At 38.1% G+C, this 23,924-nt stretch overlaps 2 protein-coding genes across 3 annotated transcripts in view; one reads left to right on the top strand and one right to left on the bottom strand.

The window, feature by feature from the left end:
- The window catches only part of igdcc4 (immunoglobulin superfamily, DCC subclass, member 4), an 81,590-nt gene extending 74,427 nt beyond the window's left edge, over window positions 1-7,163 (bottom strand). Inside the window, exon 1 of one of the 2 annotated variants that reach the window (XM_015375426.1) lies at window positions 6,542-7,163. In XM_015375426.1, coding sequence (XP_015230912.1) covers window positions 6,542-6,608 — 67 coding nt within the window. In that variant the 5' untranslated portion in view covers window positions 6,609-7,163. The remainder of the gene's footprint in view (window positions 1-6,541) is intronic. The other variant, XM_015375424.1, reaches the window with a different exon arrangement.
- Window positions 7,164-22,918: 15,755 nt separating this feature from the next.
- scamp5 (secretory carrier membrane protein 5) overlaps window positions 22,919-23,924 on the top strand; it is an 11,319-nt gene continuing 10,313 nt past the window's right edge. The window contains exons 1-3 of the mRNA XM_015375388.1: window positions 22,919-23,035; window positions 23,375-23,416; window positions 23,521-23,646. Coding sequence (XP_015230874.1) covers window positions 23,410-23,416; window positions 23,521-23,646 — 133 coding nt within the window. The 5' untranslated portion in view covers window positions 22,919-23,035; window positions 23,375-23,409. The remainder of the gene's footprint in view (window positions 23,036-23,374; window positions 23,417-23,520; window positions 23,647-23,924) is intronic.

Genomic DNA, 23,924 nt, shown 5'->3' with positions numbered 1-23,924 from the left:
AATTTATATCAAATATCATGTATCTATTTGTAAATATATCTGCATATACCAGAGATCCACTAAAAAGAATCAGCAATTCCAACACTGTAACTTTTCAATTACGATTAGGTCATTATGAACGCCTAAGGCTGCACAATTTAGCTTTTTTAACACATAAACAGTGGTGAAAATGTCTTCCCTCAGTGCCTAATAAATCCCACCTAAACTATTCCCTGTTATGCATGTTTAACAAGGTACAACACATGCAAGTATTATATAAAACAACTACTCTCTGTGTTGAATAATCCTATCCATCCATCATGCTTATCCCTGCTGGAGTCACAAGGGGTTCTGGTGGCCATCTTCAGCTGTCTATTGGCAAGAGGCGGAGTCCACCCTTGACAGATCGCCAGTCCATCACAGGGCAACACAGAGACAAACAGGACAAACAACCATTCCTGCACACACTCACACCGAAGGAGAATTTGGAAAAGCAAATTAACCTAACAGTCATGTTTTTGGAATGTGGGAGGAAGTTGGAGTACCCGGAGAGAACCCATGCATGCTCAGGGAGAACATGCAAACTCCAAGGAGAAAGACCCCGGGCCAGGAAACGAACCCAGAACCTTCTTGCTGCAAGGCAGCAACCAAGCAGCACTGCATCACCAAGCAGCCAAAACACAATCAATTGAAACAGAAAATGTCTAAATTCCAGCTATAGCTTTAGTTCATGTCCTTAAAGTAGAACGGCTGGGTTTTTTTTTTACATTGGGCCCTTGATTTTACCTTATTACATCATGTTCTACTCACCCATTTGAGTTTTGTGGCATTTGGAGCTGTTCTTAAGATATTCCGTTTAGTTTGTGCCTTCAAGTTGTTAACCCAAAGGAAGATGTTACTTGGATATAACCTAACAAAATATCTTCAGAATGGCTCCAAATGACACAAAACTCATATGGGTGAGTAGAACATGATGTAATAACGTAAAATCAAGGGCCCAATGTAAAAAAAAACAAATGGCGTTTCCATTTAAAACTAGATACACACCAATCCAATCCAGGAATTGGATATTGGTTTTGACATCAACTAGCCGCGTCATATATTTGTGATTTAATATCTGATATCGGAGATCTCATCCAGTGCACTTTACATGGATCAGTTATTTATGTATTTTGGGAGCTTACGTGTTAATAGATGATATAATATACATTTGCTACCTTTTTTTAAAAGTTTATTATAAGACTAAATTATTTACTCACATGGTAAGATATATGGTTCATCATTCAACAATGGAATCAGACCGGTATTGGACATTAGCCGATACACTTAGCCCAGGTATCGGGATCTAAAAAAAGTGGATCAGTTATTTTCTACTTGAAACCTATTACATGCATGAAGCAGTCTGATATTGTTTAAAAAATCTTCTGTCAAAGGGCTGTGAAGAGAGGGTTAATCTCCACCATTACTCTTCAATTCATTAATTCAGTTACTACTCAAAGCTGATATTTGTTCCTGATAATAATGAAAATAAGCATAGACAGAATTTTACCTACTAAACAAATGCTAGTAAAAGAGTTACTAGGTAGAAACAGTAGGGATGCACCAATAAGAAATTCTGGGTCCATATAATTATCCAATATCAATTTTGCTGTTATGGCTGATAAAATATATATACCATTATTATATATTTCCATACCCTTTCGGACGCCATGAAAAACACATTGTCATCTAGATTCTACAATCCTGAGCTGCATCACAATCACTGTCATGTCACCCGACAAATACCAAGTGATCGATCTCTTAATATTGGCCCAGTATTACTTATTATGCCGAAGCAATCAGCTTAAAAATGTCCAACATTGGCAGATACCGTTATTAATGACAATGTGTCAAGCATTCCTAATAATCAGCAATATATTTCAACAAACACATTACAGAAATATGAAATCGAACACTAAACATATTCAAGCTGATAACAACGTGACAAGCACAAAGCGGAATAAGTTTAGGATTGGTGTGAACACGCCTTACACTTTTTGTAATTTCAGTTCTCCCCTTTTCAGATACAGTTTTAACTCCAATTAAGGTCTTAAATCTTGCTCTATATTATTTAAGTTATATATTTAGTTCATCCAGTTTAATTGTGTTACCTTTTTTCTTGCAGATCCTTCTTAGATTGTTCTTGTCCAACACCACACCTCTGCCTTTTTTTTTTCTTTATATGGGACCCACAGGGTTTCAACTGGGGCTTAACTATTCATGAATTTATAAATTCTAATTTTCTTAAATTCAATCAAATTATATTGCACCAGAGTCTTTTTTTATAGGTCTTTTCTTAAATTCAAAATACCACCTCAAAAACATTAAAACAACCCTGTGACACTGAACTATACTTTATTAAATGTATTTCTAGCTAAAAGCTTGCAGCCAGGCATTCAGATTTCGTATAACTGTTAAGTGCATATCGCTTGATGGCCCATTTGTGGAAACAAAAGAAGTAGTTGTGCTGTAGTCATGGTTAAATGCCAAAACACTCGGCATCAAAAAACACCACTGCGGTTTTTGCAAAAAAACAAACAAGCCAAGAAAACACAACATAACACTGGAAAGGTTTGATGCATGAGTAGTATTTAAGAAAGTCCTATTACCACTGCAAATCTCCTCAGACAGCAGTAGCGGAGATAGGCTTTTAAAATAGGGGATGGCAAAGGGGTGGCAAGGTATTACTTGGGGGGATTAATAAGTGTATATAAAGGGTTCAGTTAGACTACAAACATTAATTATTTTTTGCAAGCTGTATATTGATTGATTTAAAGTAGTTTATTTTCCACAAAGTATACAATTATGTACTGTACAAAGTATTATAATTTAAGTATACAGCAAAAATAGAAATAAACAAGTACTCAATGTGCTCCTTGCTAATCAAATCCAATAGTAAACAGAATCTGAAGGTAAATTTGGACCTGTGAAAACAAGGCAGGACAAGCAGTGGTGCACATTTAAATGTGTACCACAAGAAGCATAAAAATAGAATAACAAAAAAAAAAAAAACATACAGCCCTTTAAAACTGACTGTAGTTGACCACTTCCCAGTGATATGACAACACCAAGTTCACAAAAACAATCAGAAAAAAAAAATCTGCAGTTCTTGTGAGATGAAGCAAAATGTTTTACAAAGTCTTCTATATTTAGGGAATATGCCCTCCTTGACTCAACACTGGGTATTCCCAGGTCACTTTATCTATCATCTGCTATTGTCTTCCTGAGGCGGGTTTTTATTAATTTAAGTGCAGAGAAACTTCTTTCGTAGTATGCAATGCTAACTGATATCACAAGCCAAACTTTACTCTGCCTAAAAAATTTATAGAAATTCTCTTTGTAAGGTTCCTAAAATGCAGCAAACTTAAGTAGAGAAGCTGGTCTCTCTCCACTTTTCTGAAATTCATATACAAGTCTCTCAATGCAGCAATATGCTGCATTACACATACCAATATGAATAATTCTACCTAATTTCAGTGAGTGTTGCGGAACATTTTGCTGACGTGTTCTTTTAAGCGTTTTCAAGCCAGTGTGACGGTATATCTCTGTTTCATGACACCAGTAATTAAAGTAGTACAAAATAATCATAGGTGTTACTCAGCCCAAGCACTGCGGTGCAACATCTCCCTTGCTTACCGATAAAACAGCACTTTGTTTAATTTAGTACCAGGAAATGTACATACCAGCAAACCAAATCTTTTTCATTGATTCTGTGTACCGCTCGGAACAGCACGTCAGCTGAGCCAATTACAAGTATAGCAGAAGCAGGCTGCGTAAGGATGCGTTCATGTCTGCTGGGAATTTTCAAAATTATCTTCGCATATGTTCATAAATTTCAAACAGAGTTAATGTTTTCAGTGGGGTGGCAAGAGGGGTGGCAAGGATTTCTTCTGGGGTTTCTTCCCCAACAAACCCTCTGGCTCCGCCACTGTCAGACAGACAACAGCTGTCTGTCAGTTCTGTGGCTCTGGTCTACGCCCAGCATTGGCACGGGTACTTTCCCACTGCCCAGGAAAGACAACAACTTTGTAACCCCTTTTAATGACATCCATGATGTCTTTGGATCTTAACTTACTTTCAGAGCTGACTGTCATGATGTTTCATGTGTCCAGACAAAGTTTGTGTTCAAACGAGGTATTACACTAAGATGCACGATAATTGTCTCTTCGGTGCACTTTGGGTTAAGCAGGTATATCTTTCATACAGTGAAATTAGTGGCAGTGGATAGAATGGCATAAATTTTACTAAACTAAGAATAGTGATACAACCTGATATCTAAATATCAGTAAGAAGTAGAGACCAGCAAAACTACAAAAGTACATTTTACCTAAGTTAATCTAACTAGTAAATGTATCTAGTTAGTCAATCTCTTTAAGTTAATTTTCTAATTTTGAGTGTAATTTTTTTACCACATTTCTTTTGGACAAGTTGATACATAGACCTTAAATTTCATTCACATAGTCTTAAAAATGGTCTCAGATTTCATTTGGTGACACCTATTGATATCCTGGACAATTTTTCATTTTTGGCAGCAAATACATTCTCAAGTTAACCATAATGTTCTTTCATTAACACATCGATTTATGTCTTTAAACTTACTAAAGAGAGCACAAGAAAATCAACGTCAAGCTGAACGTCATGGAATTGTCCATATTGACTTTTTCCTCATAGCTTACAGTTCTCCAACTTATATCAGAGACTATGTTTTGTCATTTTTACAAGTTCTATAATGTTTAACTTATTGATGGGTGGTTAAAAAGTTGTTTCAACCATTTAGTTGTGATTTTTAACTCTACTTTCCATTTTCAACCAGAAACACCTGTGAAATTATGCTTGAAAAGCCTTAGATAAATTTATCAGCTGAATGATTGATCAACAGCATTTCCTCATTGACAATGCCAAAGAAGAGGAAAGGTCAAGTCAACAACTGTATTTAGTAAGCTCATAAATGTTTCTTTCCTATAAATAACTCGTTAGCTACTACAATATACATAACAAGATTTCTACATACCAAAAAATACAATATTATATTTTTTACTCATCAGCAGCTGTGAATTTCCTGAGCATTAACAGAATCTGAGCGTCTGCCTTATTTATGTTTTCCAGTCAGATTTCATTCAGGTCACCTGGATGTTTTATAGTGATACCATCATTAAGACACACATAAAAACACAAACTGAATCACTGCTTTAAATAACTGCAAAAAGACACTCAAGATAAAACTTTTGACCACTTTTAGTCTCCTCATAACTTTTTATTTGACTAAATAATTCTCATAAAGAGGGACTTCATATCACTTTCTTACCTTATTAGATTTAAAAAAGTTAAAATGACATGCTGACATAAAGTATTGGACCACGCTTGTGTTGCTTGGAGAAAGAAATAACTTTGAAAAATTGCCCTTTGAGATTTTCTTAGTGCTTTGTTATGTTTTTATTAGTTTTTTCCTGGCACTTTTGTTCCAGAATACTAAGATTCAACCATTACATACCGTAAAACTGCACATTTTACTATATGAAATGAACTGCTGACTGGATATGATTGTATTATCTACATAAATGACAGATATTAAGTCCCAAGAGAAAATAGAATGATATTCATGAAACTTGTGTATTTAATTACATGTCTGAAAAGTGTAGGCCTTTCATACATTGTTATTGTAGGAAAAACTCTTCAGTTGTCACATGTGTATACCATTAAAACTTTCATAAAGAGTAAACAAAATTGTCTACCTAATACAACCACTGCTGTATGCCAATACTATTTAACTCAATCGGTTCCATTAAAAAAATAAGAAAATTAAAAAAACAGATAATTATCTTTTAATACTATTAGTCTAAATGCAATAATCAATGTGCAATACTACAGTCAACGAAAAAAAGGTTTGCCTGCTTTCTTTTCTAATTTGTTTATTATATTATTCAGACAATAAACATTTAGAACAATAAATTGAAGAAAACAAGGACGTTCTAATATTTTATTCCTTGACTGTATTTTTGCAGGAATTAAATCAGAAACCTTTTTTTTTATATTTTTTATTTTTCTGTAGTCTTTTTGGTAATTGCTATTTCCAAATTGCTCGGTTAATCAATCACTTTGAGTTTAGCTTTAAACGTTTACAACTGTAAATCCCTGTCCTTTGGATATTTAGACAGTAACTCGCTTATCTTAACAGTGAGGATTCAAACTTTCACCGCGTTCAGCTCAAAGCGCCATGGTGCCCCCATGGTTACATTTTGGGATTCTGCAACTTAACAACCCCAGTCGTTTGTGTGCTTCCTTTGCTAAGAGGAAACCAAAGTAGCAATATCCACTCATCTCATAAACATAACAGGGGCCATGTGAGGTGAAGAGGGGGAGACTGGGGAGACGCAGCGAGGCGCAAGGTGTCCATTTCCCCGGCTGCTCTGTCCTGTCTGATTCCCAGACCTACTTTGGTGCTGAGTGATTGCACTTCAGGATAATCTGAGCGACACTTAACCTCACCGAAAGAAATAGAAGACGTGATTAAAGAAGACCCTACCTTGCTTGGTTGGACCCCAGGCCAGCGAAAGAAGACAGAAAAGCCAAATTGTAATCTCCACCGCCATGTACAGCCTTTGATTTCCACCAGCGGGGTAGAAGCGTGCGCCTGTATACAATCACATACACCGTAGTTTGAAGCATTTACAGCAGCATGCACACGCTGGAATCCGCTATTGTCCGCGGCGGAGCTCAAAAGGAGCGCTCTGAGGGTTTGGGTGACTGTAGGGCATTGGTCCCGCAGCTTCCCGCACAGAACCACCGCATTAGTCGGGGCAGAGCTGCTGTGTCTCTCGGCGCTTCAACGCCATGTTGCGAGCCAATGTTAAGCGTGTGTGTGTGTGTGTGTGTGTGTGTGAAAGAGGGCGAGTGTAGCCTTCCTATCATCACGCACACACACGCTTGGCCGCGCGCGTGTACACGCACCCTCCACGCACGCGCCCGTTTATCAGACATTGACTATAGTCCGGTGGAGTCCAGAAAAGCCCCTCACACACAAACACCTTTTTTTCCTTCTTTTTGTTGGACCCCATGCTTTCCATTCATCCTGACGCGCTGCAGGCTAGAAATGCGCATGGGAAATGTGTTAATAATCCATTCCAGCCCCGCGTCTGTCTGCAGAGAGGGGCACAGGACAAGGATCCCGCATGTGCGGGAGTGATATTAAGAGTCGATAACAGTCGGGATGAGTGTCTGTGAAGACTACTAATGAGTTGCCCCCCCATGAACCCAGTGTGGGACGGACTTTGGTGCTTAAGGAGATCTGGACAAATAGCTGCACATGCCGCAGACATTAGGTTTGCTCGCAGTCATTCTTAAAATGTGCTTGTTTTATTGTTAGTGTTATCTAGGTGGAAGCATTCACCTCTCTAATGTTTTGTGTCAGGCTTTAGATAAAGGGGGTGGAGCAGGACGACCTCATGTGGTACATGAGCACCCCCACCATCAACCCCCCCCCACCAATAAACAAAAAAAGAGTGAGAGAGAGGTGGTGGATGGGTGGATAGGTGGGTGTGTATTCTTGGGAGGGGCTCCTTCTGCATGCTGATCAATCAGCCAGCTGCCCCCACCCCTGTCTGTGGGTACTAAGGGACCCACTGACTTATGCTTGTAAACAAGAGCCTTTTTGGACCTGGAGCAGGCCTCCTGCAGGGCCCTCAGCATCACTGACAAGGCAGACCAGCATTAAGAGAGGAAGAAAGTCAGGGTCAGGATCAAAACCTTCCACCGGGCAATTCCCCTTTAGTTTCCCTGAAGTTAAAAACTATACAAGGCATCTTAGCAAAAATGGTTCACCAGGACAATTTTATTTTAAATGTGCTAACTCTGATATATTATATTAGATTAATGTTTTTTATTCCTATTTGCTATTTTATGAATGAATCGTTTTGAAATGGCTGGTGTCGCCTTAAACTAAAGGAAAGGTACTAAATCAAATGAGTCTGAAATCAAAGTGTTCTTTTTTAGGAATAGCATCTCATGCAGCTGGATTTCTTGACTCACTATTTATTCATGTCTGATGTGGGACTGATTTCAGTTCAAGAAATGGAATGGATGCATCTCCCAGGTTTCTGGTTAAAGTAAGTGTCTAGGCTGTTCATTAAATTGAGCAAGATAGTATTTCAATCTGAAAAACTCACAGAGAGAGAAAGATGCAATTAGAAGAGTTTATTGATACAATAGTTTGAACTTTGGCGCTCAGGCCTCGGCAGGAAACATGAATGCTGATTTATACTTTAATGCAGATAAACTGATGTATGAGAATAAGGATATTTCCCCCGGGCCTGAAACTGGTGGTGGAGTTTAGATAGATGAAGTTTGGTTAATCCATAGAGGCTGGTATGCAGGGTGATGCTTGAGTTAGATGTCACTGAATGAACAGGGTTGCATAAACTGTCCATGAAGAGCAAGCATGAAGTGACTGTGGAGAGAAAAAACTCCCCTTTGGGAAGAAATCTCTGGCAGAACCAGGCTCAATCATGGCGGTCTTCTGCCGGACCGTTTAAAGTGACAGGGAACTCCATGAAAGTCTGGAGGGAGTACACACTGGAGGTGAGGTTGAAGGAGCATTGAGGAGGAGTCGGATGAGCTTACTACAATGGTGGAGAAGGGGATGGAGGTGGGTTGTCTGAATCAAAGTCCGACATAGGAGCGACGGATCTTGCGCTTGTTGAAGAGCAGGCCTAGAGATGATTTGGAGTGGCTTTTAAGTTGAGTGCTGGAAGATGATTGGGCATCGAGGAAATGTAGCTTGAAGTGGATTGGCTGCATTGGAGGCGGATCAGCCTCAGATTGAATGGAAGTAATCAGAGTTTCTTCAGTTGAATTTCCACCTTAGCTTCATGACCATACCTTTGGAATTGTTGTTCAGACCAAATTTTCTTTGTTATCCTTCATTGGCAGATGTAAAATAATGAATGCAGAATTTATCTGATACCCTGTGGATGTAGCTTGGAAGTTCAATATGTAGTTCCTCCAATTGAATCTGCATATGCAGAGGGAGAAACCTTACAGACTTTTATGGAGGCACTAGCAGCAGTCAAACAGAAGAGGAACGACTGGTTCCCATCAGATGGAGACAAATGTCCTTTCCTGATTTAGGTTTCTGATAGAGAATTCACTGATCTCAACATGATTATGCAGCAATGATATTTAAAGCCGGCTCTTTAATTTATCCCCCCACCATATATGACAAGCCTTTCATACTGCTCACATTCCCTTGCAAAAGTATTCATACCCTTTGAATTTTTTTTTACATGTATTAACATGCATCTATAATTTTCTAAGCACATTTTTCTAGGATTGAACACAATAGTTTAGAACAAAGTAGCACATAATTCAAAACGGCACAAGTGCTGTAGGACAATCGGTCAAAAAGACAAGTCAGTCTTGCACATTACAAACCCCCCTTTTACAGAGGAGGGGCAAGTATTGATCCATTTTTGAAAGAGAACTGTAAAAAACAATTGCCACAACCTACAGAGGGGACAAAGTAAACATGCAGGTGAATGTGCTCTGAAAATATATAACAAAGTCGATGTGTTTGTAATATACACAAAATCCCCTTGTTACATTTAAGATTTTTACTCAGTTGAAAAATTTCTTGAAAGAATTTAAGCATTTTTGTTTAATTTGACTGAGCATTGATTTTTCTGTTAAACATAAACTTCAGCACTTCTAGTCTCTAAATGTGTATAAATGTGTAAAACTTGCAGGGATATACCTCCAGGCAAGGCAATAAAGTTTATCAGAACAGCAAATGTCATTAATTAAACAATTCAAAGTGCTTTACCCCTAAAGACCCCTAAAGGTAACAGACCTGAACCTACAGAGGCACATAAAGGCAGTTACCAAGTCAGCCTTTTATAACGTGAAGAACATCTCCATCATTAAAAGACTAATGTCAAGCTATAACAGGGTCTTGGCTTAAGTACTTCCCTCCCAAGCTTAACCATTTGCGGGAAGTCATGGAGGAGATTCACTCCATGGAAAAACTGACATATCTTTTACATATAAAAGGACATTACTACAACAAACGCTAAATAGCTGACATACAAGAGCAAGGAAACAAAACTAGGCGTAACATCTTGTAATGAAAACTAGATTTTTTCTTCCTTTCTATTTATCTACAAATTAGTGCCCCAAGTTCTATGTGTGTTTCATTGAATGGAAAAAAAATTAAATAAAGAAAATTAAATTAAACAAAAAAAAGACTAACACCCAAGCAGGATGTACAGAGCTATATACTATATATTGTATACAGTATATTGTATGTTTATATTGTATATAACTATAGATTATGTACTCTGTAAATATATATCATTTGTCTGAACCATCAAAACCAAGTCAAATTACTGTCAGTGCAAATCTACTTGCAATGAACTTGATTCTGATTCTGTTAGAACCAAACATACTGTAGAGAAGCAGCATTAGATCTTATGCTCCACTTTTCTGGAACAAATTCTCAGAAGACTTAAAGTGCAGAAAGCCTAAGCTCTTTAAATCGAAGTTAGAAATCTATTATTTTAGAACTGACTCTGACACTTGACTGTATACAAAAAAAAACCTGCCTTGCCTTGCCTTGCCCTAAAAACTTGCTGCTTTAAGTGCAGTGAAAACTGGGTCTACAAAGTATTGACTAATATCAGAATTCATACAGTATGAATGCCTAGCTTTTTATTGATGAAAATATCTTAATGTAAAAGGACATATCATGTGTCTGAAGATTTTCAAAATTGGTTGTGATATAGCCACAAAAAATTAGACAAATTCTCTTTTTTTAGTCTCAATTTCAACTTCACTTTTATTTTCACCTGTGAAAAATGTGGTTAAACCATGAAGGATGACTTAACACAAGACCATTATTACTTCACATTATTACACCACAACCGTTAACTTTTAAAAATCAAGTTAGTTGTGTGATTCCTAAAAAAATAATTTTTTTTTTTATCCTGTTGGATTTAGCCTTTAGCACTCTAAATCTTTTGTCTCAAACTAGGCGCTTAGAGTCAGGGTGGAGAGGATGATCAAGACACTTATCAACCATAGTTGACTAAACTTGAGCCATTTTACAAAATGAGGTAAACATAGTTGTGAAGAAGGAAAAAAAGTACAAGAAAAATCTTGGCAAAATGTGAAAGAAAATCAGTGTGCGTACACACTTTAGCTAGATACAATGTATATTGAAACAATTCAAATCACCATTTGCATTAATTAAAATAAATGTTCATTTTGTCTTTTGTTTGCTCCCCCTGAAACCCATGTAACAGTGAAAATGCTAGCTGCCAAATAATAAGCAGGTCTATACAAATCATTAAAGCATTACAACATTCCTCTACTACAGACAGTGATTTAGTGGTAAAGATTGGGCCATAAATGCTTCACTCCAGTTAACTGTAAATATATTGAGAGGATTGTATTTTCCCGGACCCCCTATCTTACACTCTCTCTGTCAAAGGTTCTGCTGATGAGATCCCAGGAGCGAACAACCTCATGGACACTCATGAATCTATTGGTCGAATCACCAGACATGAGATGTAATTTAGTTCCCACCTTCAAATTAAAATGTTTAACTCCAGTCCTGAGAATATGCAGGTAAAAATGATAGAAAATGTTATTGGCGCTCAATGTTAAAATCCACATGATGCATATGCTTCTGTGACAGGTGCATGAAGTTAGAGTGTAGCACTTATTAACTCCGGTAAGCATTAAATTAGTTTAGTTCCTCAGAATTCTGTTGAGGTAAATAAATTCCTCATAAAAGCTGCAAAGGAGTCTGCATTTTGATCTCAATCACACTATATTCACTCGAAATAGCTTTAAAAAATAATTTTCTTCCTTAAAATACTGCAAGAATACGCATGTGTTCCATTTTAAGTTGACTTTTATCCATCTACAGTGAAATGTTTAGCGAACAAACATTATATATCACGGTCCATAGTTCATGTTTGGAAACAAGTATGTAAACGAGACTGATGTATGATTGCTTTGCTACAGTGTTATTCCATCCCCTTCCGGTAGAGGTGTGCCCTCTGCATGTTTGGTCAGCAAAAAAAGTGGCGGATTTGTTTACTGGACCTTAAGGGCATTGGGCAGTGATTTTAAATGTTGATCAGGTTACAGTATTTTTTTAAACCTGTCATTACCTTTGAAATTTCACAATAAAGGAAACAGGCAAAGTTGTCTCTTCAATCAGAAAAAAAGATTTGTAAGTTGGAATGCCCTTCTTTTTTTAGAAAGACTTATTATTATATAAGTATGGAAGAATTGAAGAGACATAACACTATGTACAGCTGATCACAAATCAGTTTATTTGAGAGAGTGATTTAAAAGTGCTCTTTTGAATTGTAATAATTACAAATCACAAGTAGATAAGTACATTTTGTTTATTTTGTTTTCACAGATTAAATATACCATAGATAGTGCTAGAAAATAAAAACTTACATAAGAATCTTGGATCAAACAGGAAATAAAGAGAAAAACAGTACACACGTAACATCATAGAGGCTAAAACTGACTAAAATTCACAATAAGCAAATGGCCCTTTAACTGTTTCAAGACAGCAGAACACATTCTACAGTTATGGATCTACTTCTCCATATGATGTATCTCCTTTGGTCTCCATCTCTGTACCTGCTTTTCCTGAACAGGTACAGAGGGAGATAATAATTGGGAATCCTTTTCGGGAAAGCCTGGTGTGATTCAGCTTTTCTTACTAGGAGTCTGGCCGAATTTATTTGTCCTCCAAAACCCTGACCACCCAGGGTGCAGACCAGGAAGCAGAGTCGTAGTTTATTAACGCAACTCTCTGCAACTTCTCTACTGTTACACACTCATTACTCCATCTAGACCGTCTTGCCCACAACTAAAATCAAATAATTTAGAAACGATTCTGAAAGGAGTATATCATGATAATTTAATTAAGATAAAAAAAATCTCAAGGCTGGACTATTGTAATTCTTTACTATCAGGAAGTCCACAAACTGTAGTTAAAATCCTTCATCCGATCCAAAATGCTGCTGCCAGAGTTCTGATGAAAATTAAAAAGAAAGATCATCTCTCGTATCCTAGCCATTCTTCACCGGCTTCCTGTTAAATCCAGAATAGATTTAAAATCCTCCTTCTCACATATAAAGCCATTAATGGCCAAGCTCCATCTTATATCAGATATCTGATTGTTCCTTATGTCCCTAACAGTGCACTTCTCTCTTAATCTGCAGGTTTACTAGTGATTCCTGGAATTTCTAAAAGTAGAATGGGAGGCAGATCTTTTTTTTTTGTAAAATGACTACTAAAAAAATGTTTAGTTATTTGATGATAACATTTGATTCAATGTTTGATAATGAGTTTACCATGCAAAAAATCTAATTAAGTTATGTGTGTCAGGGATGGTTGAGGTTTGAGGACCTAAATGTAGAGGCAAGGAGGCAGAGGTGAGTTTTTTGTAGATGTAATGAGAGGTTCACAAACAACTGAGGCAGGAATCAAAAAATAAAAAAATCCAACATGAAAAAAGTTAAACAAACCAGAACCATGGAGACATCAGTTTGACTCTCTGACAGCAGTGTCAGAGAGGAGAATGTTGACCAGGACCAAATCTATCCTGGACAATTCTGCACATCTTCTTTATGATGTGCTGGTCATCGACAGATGCTGGTCATCTGACTCAAGCATCTTCAGTCAGAGACTCATTTGATCACATTGCACCACAGAGAGTCATTCCTGCCTGTGGCAATCAGACTGTAGAATTAATCTCTCTAACAGTCGTTTCATTTCATTACTCATTATTTATGTATTTCATTACTTCCTTATGAACAATAACACAGTCATATGCAATAATTGTAATTTGGTGGTGAGCAGCAATGTAAATTGAAAATACTGTCAATTTTCAGTAGTGTCATCCTTATCTAATTTTATTCTTATCCTTATCTTATTCTTGTGTATTATTTTTTCTTACAATCTTATTTTTCTCTTTTCTATAAATGATTGCACTGCAAAAAACAACAACAATAATAACCCGCAGGGGGTTAATAAAATTATTTGGTTTCTGATTAAAAGCAAGGAATGTCAAGATAAGATGGAATGTTATGTACTGCTGTGGAATTACTTCAATGAGGAACAGAAAACACGTATGAAATGGTTGAAGACTATTTACATTCGAATCGTATTTGAACATTACAGGATGGATTACAGACCATGACTACTGTCTGGATATGTGGGTGTATTGTTTATTATCTATCAGTAACCGCCACTGACTTGGCAGTTTATGTAAACAATACAAAGGTTCTTCATGTTAGATCTATACACAACTACACCACAGGTTATACATTATCTTAAGAAACATATTTTTTTAATACTTACAAAATTACAAACTTTAAGGGGATTTCTATCTTATTGTCATCTCAGAATTGAGGACCCAGTATTCAAGGCAAGACAGACAGTGGGATTACTTCAAAAAGTTTTTATTAAATACAGGGGGATCTGCAGCGATCTGCAGTGGCTAGGTCGTCTAGACAGCAACCTCTGCAGGAGAGAAACACAGGTTAGTGACCATAAAAATCTGACTGAGGATGATAATGAATGCGTAAGTCACTAACCTGGTTTAACAGTTCACTCCATAGCCAGAGAAAGAGGAGGGATCGAGCAGTTGGGCTGCCAACAAGATCTGGTGGACGCTGCACAGAGTTTCCCAGATGCAGCAAGCCTGGAGAACATGCAGGGGTCTTAAGCCATGTAAGGCAAAGAGATCAGAACAGGAACATGCAGTCTAAGAGTCCAGGAGACCGAAGCCGGGTCAGGTAAATGGATCCGAACAGGAACAGGCAGGCTCAGAGGTCCAGGAGTCTGAAGAAAGTTCAGGCAAACTATTCAGACAGGAACAGGCAGGTTTAGTGGTTGAGAGGGAGAACAGGTCACGATCAGCTAATCAGAAACACTCAGGTAAAGCTAAAAACACTCTCACCACTGAGATCAGATGAAAACAGGCAGGCTAAGAGGTCCAGGAGTCTGCAACAAGGTCAGGCGAACAGATCAGAAAAGGAACAGGCAGGCTCAGAGGTCCAGCAGTCCGAAGACGGTTGAGGCAAACTGTTCAGATGGAACCGGCAGGCTCAGTGGTTGAGAGGCAGAACAGGTCAGGATAAGGTAATCAGAAACACTCGGGTAATGCTAAAAACACTCTCACCCCTGAGATCAGATGGGACCAGGCGGGCTCAGTGGCTGAGAGGCAGAACAGGTCAAGATAAGGTAATCAGAAACACCAAGGAACTCTAAAGAAACTATCACCACTGGCTGGAGAGAACAACCTGCAGGAGCAGATGGATCAGATGAGCATTAAGGAGAAACCGGGCAGAATGGGACAGGTAAATGAATTGAATAATTAAGCTAGTCATCAATGCCAAAGTCATGACACCTATAGTATAGTATACTACACCTGTAGTAAAACTATCTGGTTGAACATGGTGCTGGCAGCATCAGGCAAAAAGGATGTTTTCATGAACAGGTACAGAGAGGCAAATCAAAGTTTATAAAATATTATTTAAACTAAATAAAAGACAATTACAGAAGGTAACCTTTTCTAGGCTCAAAAAGACTAAAACAAATACAAAACCTTAAAGATACAGCATGAGCAAAAGAATAGGAGAGACCAGAGCAGAACTGAATTGAGAACAGGTTGCAAGATTTGAAGATGATGTTCATTCATTCTCTTTCACATACTGTAAGGCTGACAGGGCATGACCTTTTTTAAAATGATATAGGAAAAAAATCAGTCTTAATTGGTTCTTTTTTTCATACGTTATTTCTTGTCTTCTGCTGTTTTGTTTTATCATGCTCAGTTTGTAATTCAATTCAATTCAATACAGTTTCTTCTTCATATGGACCCACTTTAGAATACATGTCTTCTCAAGCCAATTTACAGACACAATGAAGTCTGATCATACAGACAGATTGATTAAAAGTTTCTTTTAAGGGAAACTAGCTGAAGTCATTGACTTCACTTTACTTGAAAGATATGCCTGTGGATAAGATTGCCACAATGATATTTGCTAGTATTTTGTTACTGGCTCTTCAGAAATCCTTCACACTGAGTGTGCAAATAGCGACAGTGCAGAGAAAAGAAACTCCCTTTTAGCTGGAAAAAAACTTCCAGCAAAGCCAGTCTTAGTGTGAGTGGCCATCCGCCGAGGCCAACTCGGGGATGAAGGAGATAGAGGCAGAAATATATGAGAAGTAGCTTCCAACGCTGGAAGCCTTGTTTAGGAAAAAACAGTTATACAGTTTTGGTGTCAAGGGATGAAAGAGATCACATACAGTTAATCACAGTAATAGCTGAGTCCATCGATATGTCTAGGAGAGAAACAGGACTACAGCATTGCTTTTGTTAGGGTTTCAATATTTGCTGTTGATAAACAGCCTATCCCAGGCTGAAAAGAAGTCTGCATGGTGAACCATTAATGTTAGGCCCCGTCCACACGAAGTCAAAACGAACACGAAACGCTGATATTTTCCAAAACGTTTGCCGTAAAGACGGAGACGTAAAATAAATGTGAGCGTCCACACGAATGCATGAAAACGCTGCAAAATGTATGCCAGGCCTGTAAGTGGCGCTGTGGTGCCAAAGCAAAAATAAGCGACGAAATGTTGGGCATGCGCACTAATATTTATACATGGTTGCCCTGCGGGTCCATTTTCGTGGTTAAGTCAAATTCAGGTGCTGAACTATGTATCGGTATTGCTCTGTTCTTCCTGGAGATATTCCAGAAGAAGAAGATTCTGTTGTAAGCCCGACAGCAGGGTGAGTAGCATTAGCAGCAACGGCGCCATTGTTGTTGTGATACTGGTTGCGCATGCGTGTTTAGAGGCGACGCTATGACGCATGCGTGTAAAAAAAAAATGCGGTTAGAGCGTAAAGATGGAAACGCGAAAACGGCGTTTTCGAAATCGCCCGAAACGCCGGCTTCGTGTGGATGAGAGGCTGGTTTGGTGAAAAATTTGTGCGTTTAGGCCAGGGTTCGTCTTCGTGTGGACGGGGCCTTAGTTTATGTTGCCTTAATGCTTCATTTGAATAATTTAAGACAAAAAAAAAAATATATGACATTCATTCTCTACACGTTGCAAGCTAAAAAACTCATGACCTGCTGGTGGAGGTAATGGTTGCAGGTGAACTGGTATAATTGAATGAGACAGAAGTTGGCCTCGTCATCTCCTCAAAATCTTATTTTAATGGAGGAAAACTAAAATGGGGGGTTGTCAGAAAGTGTAAACTACCTGCCTTAAAACATAACATTTAGGTACAGCATTAAAACCACTGAAATGAGACTTATCTCTTCATCATAGCATGTGTTAGTGGCTTAGATGTATTAGGTAACTAGTAAACATACTATGTTTAAAGTTAAAGTGTTGGAAGCAGCAAAAGGAAAATGATTAAGACTTAGGGGTCGAAAGAGCAAATACTAGCCTAAAGGCCCAATTCAACAGATAAGTTACTGTACTAACATTTTTGAATAAGTTGATCTGGGTTCTGAAAGAAAAGAAAACATAGCTGTTTGCTTCATAACCAATGAATATGTCAATAATTGATTTATAAATATAAGAACTGGAAAACAGCTCAATAAAACATTGTGACATTGAGACATTTTGTAGTCGTCAACATCACATCTGTGCAATTTGCTTACCCAAGAAACAAATCTCACTAAAATGCACTGTAACAAGAGGACAAGAAGGCAAGGTTAAACTGTTTTTCGCATTTTGCACTACAGCACCTGACTGCAAAACATTTCAGAGTGGGAACTAAAGGTCCTGCTCTGCAACAAGGAGAATTGCAAGATGCTTGAGGTTTTCTAATTAGACTTTCTCTACTGGAAAATTATGCTTCTAGATCCTTTGCATGAGGCAACATGCAGTACGAGAGAGGACATTTGAAGGAAACCAATCAATGTAAGATATACATGGATTCAAGTGACAAACATAAAGTAGTGTGTAGTTTAGGAGGAGGGCTGTGACACCATCCTAGAGAGATATATCAGCTGTGCTGCAGCAATCAAGACTTTTGTTTATAGATGTTGGAGATCGGCCTGTTTTTCAGTTTAGTCCTGTTTCTCTGACTGTGACTAACTGGATGTGCTCTCTTTATCCTCTGACATGGGAGCTGGCTCGGAGCCCATCTGCCTGGCTGTGTTTCCTTAATAGGGCTGCTTTTTACAGTTGCCTTTTGTATCTCTGCTTCTGTCTCCTTGAACCCCAGTCGGCCTCGGCAGATGGCCGCTCTCACTGAGCCTCGTTCTGCTGGAGGTTCTTGCTGTTAAAAGGGAATTTATCCTCTCCACTGTCGCTACAAGCATGCTTAGTGTGAGGATTGCCTTTGAGTCAGTGAATCGATGCAATCAACTGGTTTTCCTTAGACAGAAAACTTTTAATCAGTTTGACTGGATGATCTGGTTGAATTTTAACGTGTTGTGATAGGACATATGTTGTGAATTGGTGCTATATAAATAAATCGAATTGAACTGAATTTAAATAATACATGTTTCACTAATTTTGGTCTAAATACAGTTCTAAAAGTGAAGCATGCATATTCAGCTTCATTTACATGAATAATCCAAATAAAATCGTCGGAGCCAATTGGCTTAAGAAGTCACTATAATGGTAAAGAATCGAATTGTGCGTAATTAAAACGTTATATGTATATAGAAGCTCTGCGAGGGCCTGAGAGTCCTACCACCTTTAAGGGTTGAAAATTGTACTGATTGCTAGGTGCTCTGGCTAGATGGGGCATTTGCTCTACATCACCCTGAACACACCATCCTCTAACAACATTGAGTTAAGCTCATGCATAAATCACCTCTAAAAACTTTATGAGCTTGTCACATTAACAGCATTATCCCTTAAGAAATAAATATTCATAGCTATATAACTGATGGACAAAGTATTCTACTGAAATACTAATCCAGTATATATTGTCATGATTCTGCCTGCTCTGATCCTCTTCTTCAAGGTTTTCCCTCAGTAATCAAGCTCATCAGATCCCCCTGCACTATACCTGCTTTCTGCTGCCTTTATATAAAGCTCTCCTATCTAACCAAAAATCCTAACCTGAGTAGATGTTCAACATTCCATCTTTGTCTGATCACAACCTCTATTCTGCCCCCACAGCGGACTACTCTGAGCTTTCTGATCTCTGGACACCCGACCATGTTTCTGTCCCCTGACTTTTGCCTGTTCCTACCATTGAACACTTTCAGAGGACCCTGGTTCCCTGAGCAGTAGACCTCCTGTGATCTCATTATAACCTCTTCTGAGAAGGAAATAAAACATGCCTGGCCCTTGTTTCCCATGGCTGACAAAGTTAGTGAATGGGTAAAGGTTAAGATATGTGAAAACAAAGAGGCATACAGGAAAAAGTTGGAAAACAAGCTACAGCAAAACAATATCTGAGATGTATGGTTAGGGATGGATAAAGAAGGTTTCCAATAGAAGGAGGATCAAGCGCTGAACAAACCAATCAAAATACTGCATCCAATCTGAAAAACTTCACAGATTGCTCTCTGAGAATGACCTTCCACTGCCTCACCCACTACCAATATAAAAGGTCCCACATCATTTGTTGCTGATTTGTCCTTCTTTTAATTGTAGTTGCTGCACAGGCTGGTCATGAAGCTTCACTTGGCAATCATGCTAGCTGTTTATTTTAAATTTTTCTTTTCACTTTTATAATTCCGACACAGTCAAATGCGAGGCATTATTTTCATTTGAGGTAATTATATTTAAGTGAAAACAAATCTTCACAAATTGGGATTTGCTTCCCAAAGAGTAGTGGCTGAATCTCTATATGCATTGTAATCAGTCTGATATGGAAAAACATTGCATCATTTAAAAAGTGACAACCAGGGCTTCAGAGATACAGAAGTCTGGGCAGAACACATTCTTTAGTAGGTTCATATCAAGAACAAGCTCAGAGAGTCCATCTCCCAGGCCCACAGTCAAATGGACATCCTTTTCTCTTTTGACCCAAAGCGTCTCTTTTACACCTCAGATGTTTCATTTTCTTATCTGAAGCTTATCTAGCTTATCTGAAGTCATCTTCAACAACATCAAAAGATGCTGTTCCCTTTGCCTTCCAATTGTCTGTCTTTTGGAGTCAGAGAGAAGGACAATTTTAGTTAACTGAATCATAATAAGGCACCAGGTCTTGATGGTGTCAGCCTCAAAATCCTTAAGCCCTGTCCAGGGCAGCTCTGTGGGATTATCAGTATAAATTCAACCTTAGCATGACCCATTAGATGGTTCCAGTTATTTGGAAGACCTCCTGTCTTGTTACTAAACAAAGAAAACACAGCCAACAGTCCTTAATCACTATAAATCTATTACCCTAACATCCAACATCCCAAAGGCCCTACAGAGACTCCTGGTGGTTCACTTGAGCAAGCAAACAAGCAGCTATCAAGACTCCCTGCAGTTTGCTTGTCACTTCATACACCTGCATCATCAAACCCACTTTCATTTAGACAATTTAAACAGCACTGGGATGATAATTTATGTTGATTTATGCAGTGCATTTAACACAATTCCACCTGATTTGAGTTGTTAGAAAATCCAGCAGACTCAAGTGGAGAGCTCAAGATTCCCTGGGATTAAAGACTGTCTGAAAATAGACCACCATTTGTGAGACTGAAGATTCAACTGTTTAATCAGGTAGTCAGCAACACTGCAGGGTGGTACTCACACCAGACTTTTACTCTGTATACCTCTGACCTACAGAAGAAGACAGAATCCTGTCATCTGCAAAAATACTCTGCAGTTGCAGGATGGATCAGAGATGGTCAAGATGGTACAGAAACATTGTGAACCATTTTGTGATATGGTGTTAAAACAGTCATCTGATCCTGAATGTGAGGAAAACTAGGAAGATAATTGTAGATTTGAGATAAAACAGGAACAAGTCATATTGTATGTTATTAACATCTTGAAAGAAGAGGGGAGAATGGTGGACTAGTGATTAGGGCATAGGGCAGGGTTCTACAACCTGTGGCTCCAGAGCCACATGTGGCTCTTTGGACCCTCTACAGGGGATCTTAATAGTGGCTAAAATGTATATAAAGAACTACATAATGTACTATAATAAATATCAGTCTTAAAAGCTTTAGTGGTTTTTTTATAAGGCGGGAAAGAATGACATTAAAAGAACCAAAAATAGGTTTTCAGAGCCATTTTTCTTTTAATTAGCTTAGAATTTAGGTGTTTTAATATTATTTTAAAAGCTAAAAATACATAAATTGTTGGTTGTTTAAGATGGAAAATTTCCTATATGAGATAATTATAGCTTTTCTTTTCTTTTTTTTTTTCTTTTAAGTCATCTTATACTGCAGCATCGGAATGGGAATGGCTCTTTGGATAGGGCTTGGAATCCTGAGGTTGTGAGTTCGAAACCCACTCCTACAGACTGCCACTCTGCCTCTCTAAGCAAGACCCGAACTTCTCCCCGGGTGCTGACAGTGGCAACCTATTGCTCCCCAAGGAGATGGGTTAAATGCGGAGAGTGAATTTCGTTGTGCTGTACATGTGACAGTGTAATGATAATAAAAAGGCTGGAAAAAAGACTATGAATTATAAATCAATGAACATTTTTTAACTGACTACTTGGAATTTGTACCTCTCCACTCTTACTCCTGGCTCTCTGACATTAATAGTCCACTTAACAATTTACCCTTTTCTCTTTAGAACAAGTATGAGGGTTCTGATGTTTTCTTAGTTTCAAATGTACGTAATACAAGGAGTGCAAAATGTGTAGTATGTGTTCAGATGGATTTTGTGTAGTGGCATAGTGTGGACCAAGGATTCCAGCTCATTCCATGCCTTGTGAATTTTCCAACACTTTCAAATGGAATTTGCTTTAAGATTCTGTGTAATTTTTACCCCAGCTTCTGCTCCCTGTTCTATCAAACCTTTTCCTTCACTTGCTGTGAAAATGTATTCCACAGACAAAAGTCAGCTAAGACCTAGTCTTTCATAGAAATTTGTTTGGTACAGAGGAGTTGAAGTTGTGATGAAAGTGAAAAGAGATAATGTACTTTGGTGTTTGAAGTAACCAGTTCTTTAATGAAGAGCTGAGGTGGCAATGGCTGAAATGGAGGACTAGAGTAATGAGACGCTCATATTTTTATTACTAGCATATTAAAGGCATGGTTTTATTTAGATTTAAGTTTTTGGAAAAGTTGCAGATAATATGAAAAGGGCTTTTAGTTTGGGAGTGTTTCAGTCACATTCCCAAGGTTACAGTGGACAGTGACATGAAGTGAGTTGTGGATGTGGCAGATATAGCAGAAATAAGGAGTTCCTTTTTATGTAAAGTTGAAATTAATTTTTCCTCGTTGTAACTTATGACTCAGCCTTGGGAGAGATTCAGATATTCAGGAAGATAGCATCAAGGATGGATCCTTGAGGAACTTTTTTATGACACACATGTAAAACAGCTGTCAAATATGTTTTGTTGATTTTGCTTAAGACAGCTCAAATAACAGGGGGTAAGCCCTTCAACTGTTAATATAGGCCTGTCACGGGTCACATACGCAGATTGCCCACCTAATAAACCTTTTAAAATGTCTTTAACCGACAGGTTACGGAAATAAGACGCTACTGTGTTAAGAATCGTTTTAAAATCTCCTTTAAAAAGAAAATGTTCAAAACGAATTGGCTGCTAAATCTCCGCGTTCAGCACCATGGACAGGGTTCTGAACAGTGATTGGGTCAACAATTTAACGTCAAGGATTAAACTAATCCCACCATTGGACCGAATCAATCTGACAGCAGAGCTCTACGCTGTGATTGGTGGATGTTTAGAATAGCCATTATTTATTACTACAGCTACACCGAGCAACAAAAGTATCGTTATCGTCCAATAGTGAAGTCAGGCAGCGCTGGATCGGTGTTCGCAGCGTGTCCAGGTTACAGGTGAACCGCCGTGTGGAAGCATATTGCAGAGGAGCCGCTGCTGTCGGAGGTAAGCAGATTAAGTTCCCTGTTCAATCCGTAATTCCTGGAAACGACAGCAAGCTCGAACATATTCAGCAATCGCAGAATGCAATAGTGCGTCTCATCGTGAGGCTGCCTCCAGTCTGTGTTAATATTTATTCGTAGATGATGGAAGCGGAAAGATAGTGTCGTTGACATCAAGCAGAAATATTCAATCTTCCTGGACGGCTGTTCCACCTATTGTTAACCTACTTTTTTACTGTTCGGTGTAGCAGCTCTAGGATCCTCACCATTAAGTTGAAAATCTCTGAAAGATTTTCCACAAGTTACCAGATATGCAAAACTGACGTTTCTTTTTGTTTGACAGGGTTCAGGACCAGGTTGAAAACAAACTGTGCACTAATGGCTGGTCAGTATAAAATAAAAACGACCCCCTCCGCACACAAACACACACGCACAAACAAATGATTGACATAAATGTGACATATTTAACTGTTCTTCTATCATTTACAGATACGGAGCCCAATTTCCCCCCGCTGCCCGGGTTCGTTCCTCTGAAGCCCTGTTTCTATCAAAACTTTGAGGAGATTCCTGAACAGCACCGCAGCATGTGCAGGAAAATGTACAAACTGTGGATGTGTGAGTGTTCAAAAACAGTACTACCCCTGATATTAATGTTTAATTATCCCAGAGTGCTTTGCAATTAACTTATCCAAATTGTTTCATATAACATTCCTAAATGTAATATTTATATTTTATTTAGAATTTTACCGGGTCGACCAACACAAAGTTGTATAGGAAATTATACATGTGGTAGCAATGCTTTTTGTCAATTTTTATAAGTATAAAACCGAAAAGGTTTGCATATATATATGTATATATATATATATATATATATATATATATATATATATATA

The sequence above is a fragment of the Cyprinodon variegatus genome, unplaced genomic scaffold (assembly GCF_000732505.1).
Source record: "Cyprinodon variegatus isolate N-32 unplaced genomic scaffold, C_variegatus-1.0 Scaffold118, whole genome shotgun sequence".
NCBI classification, from domain to species: domain Eukaryota; kingdom Metazoa; phylum Chordata; class Actinopteri; order Cyprinodontiformes; family Cyprinodontidae; genus Cyprinodon; species Cyprinodon variegatus.
The sequence above is the reverse complement of the archived record's forward strand: the minus strand, read 5'-3'. Positions and strand labels throughout refer to the sequence as shown.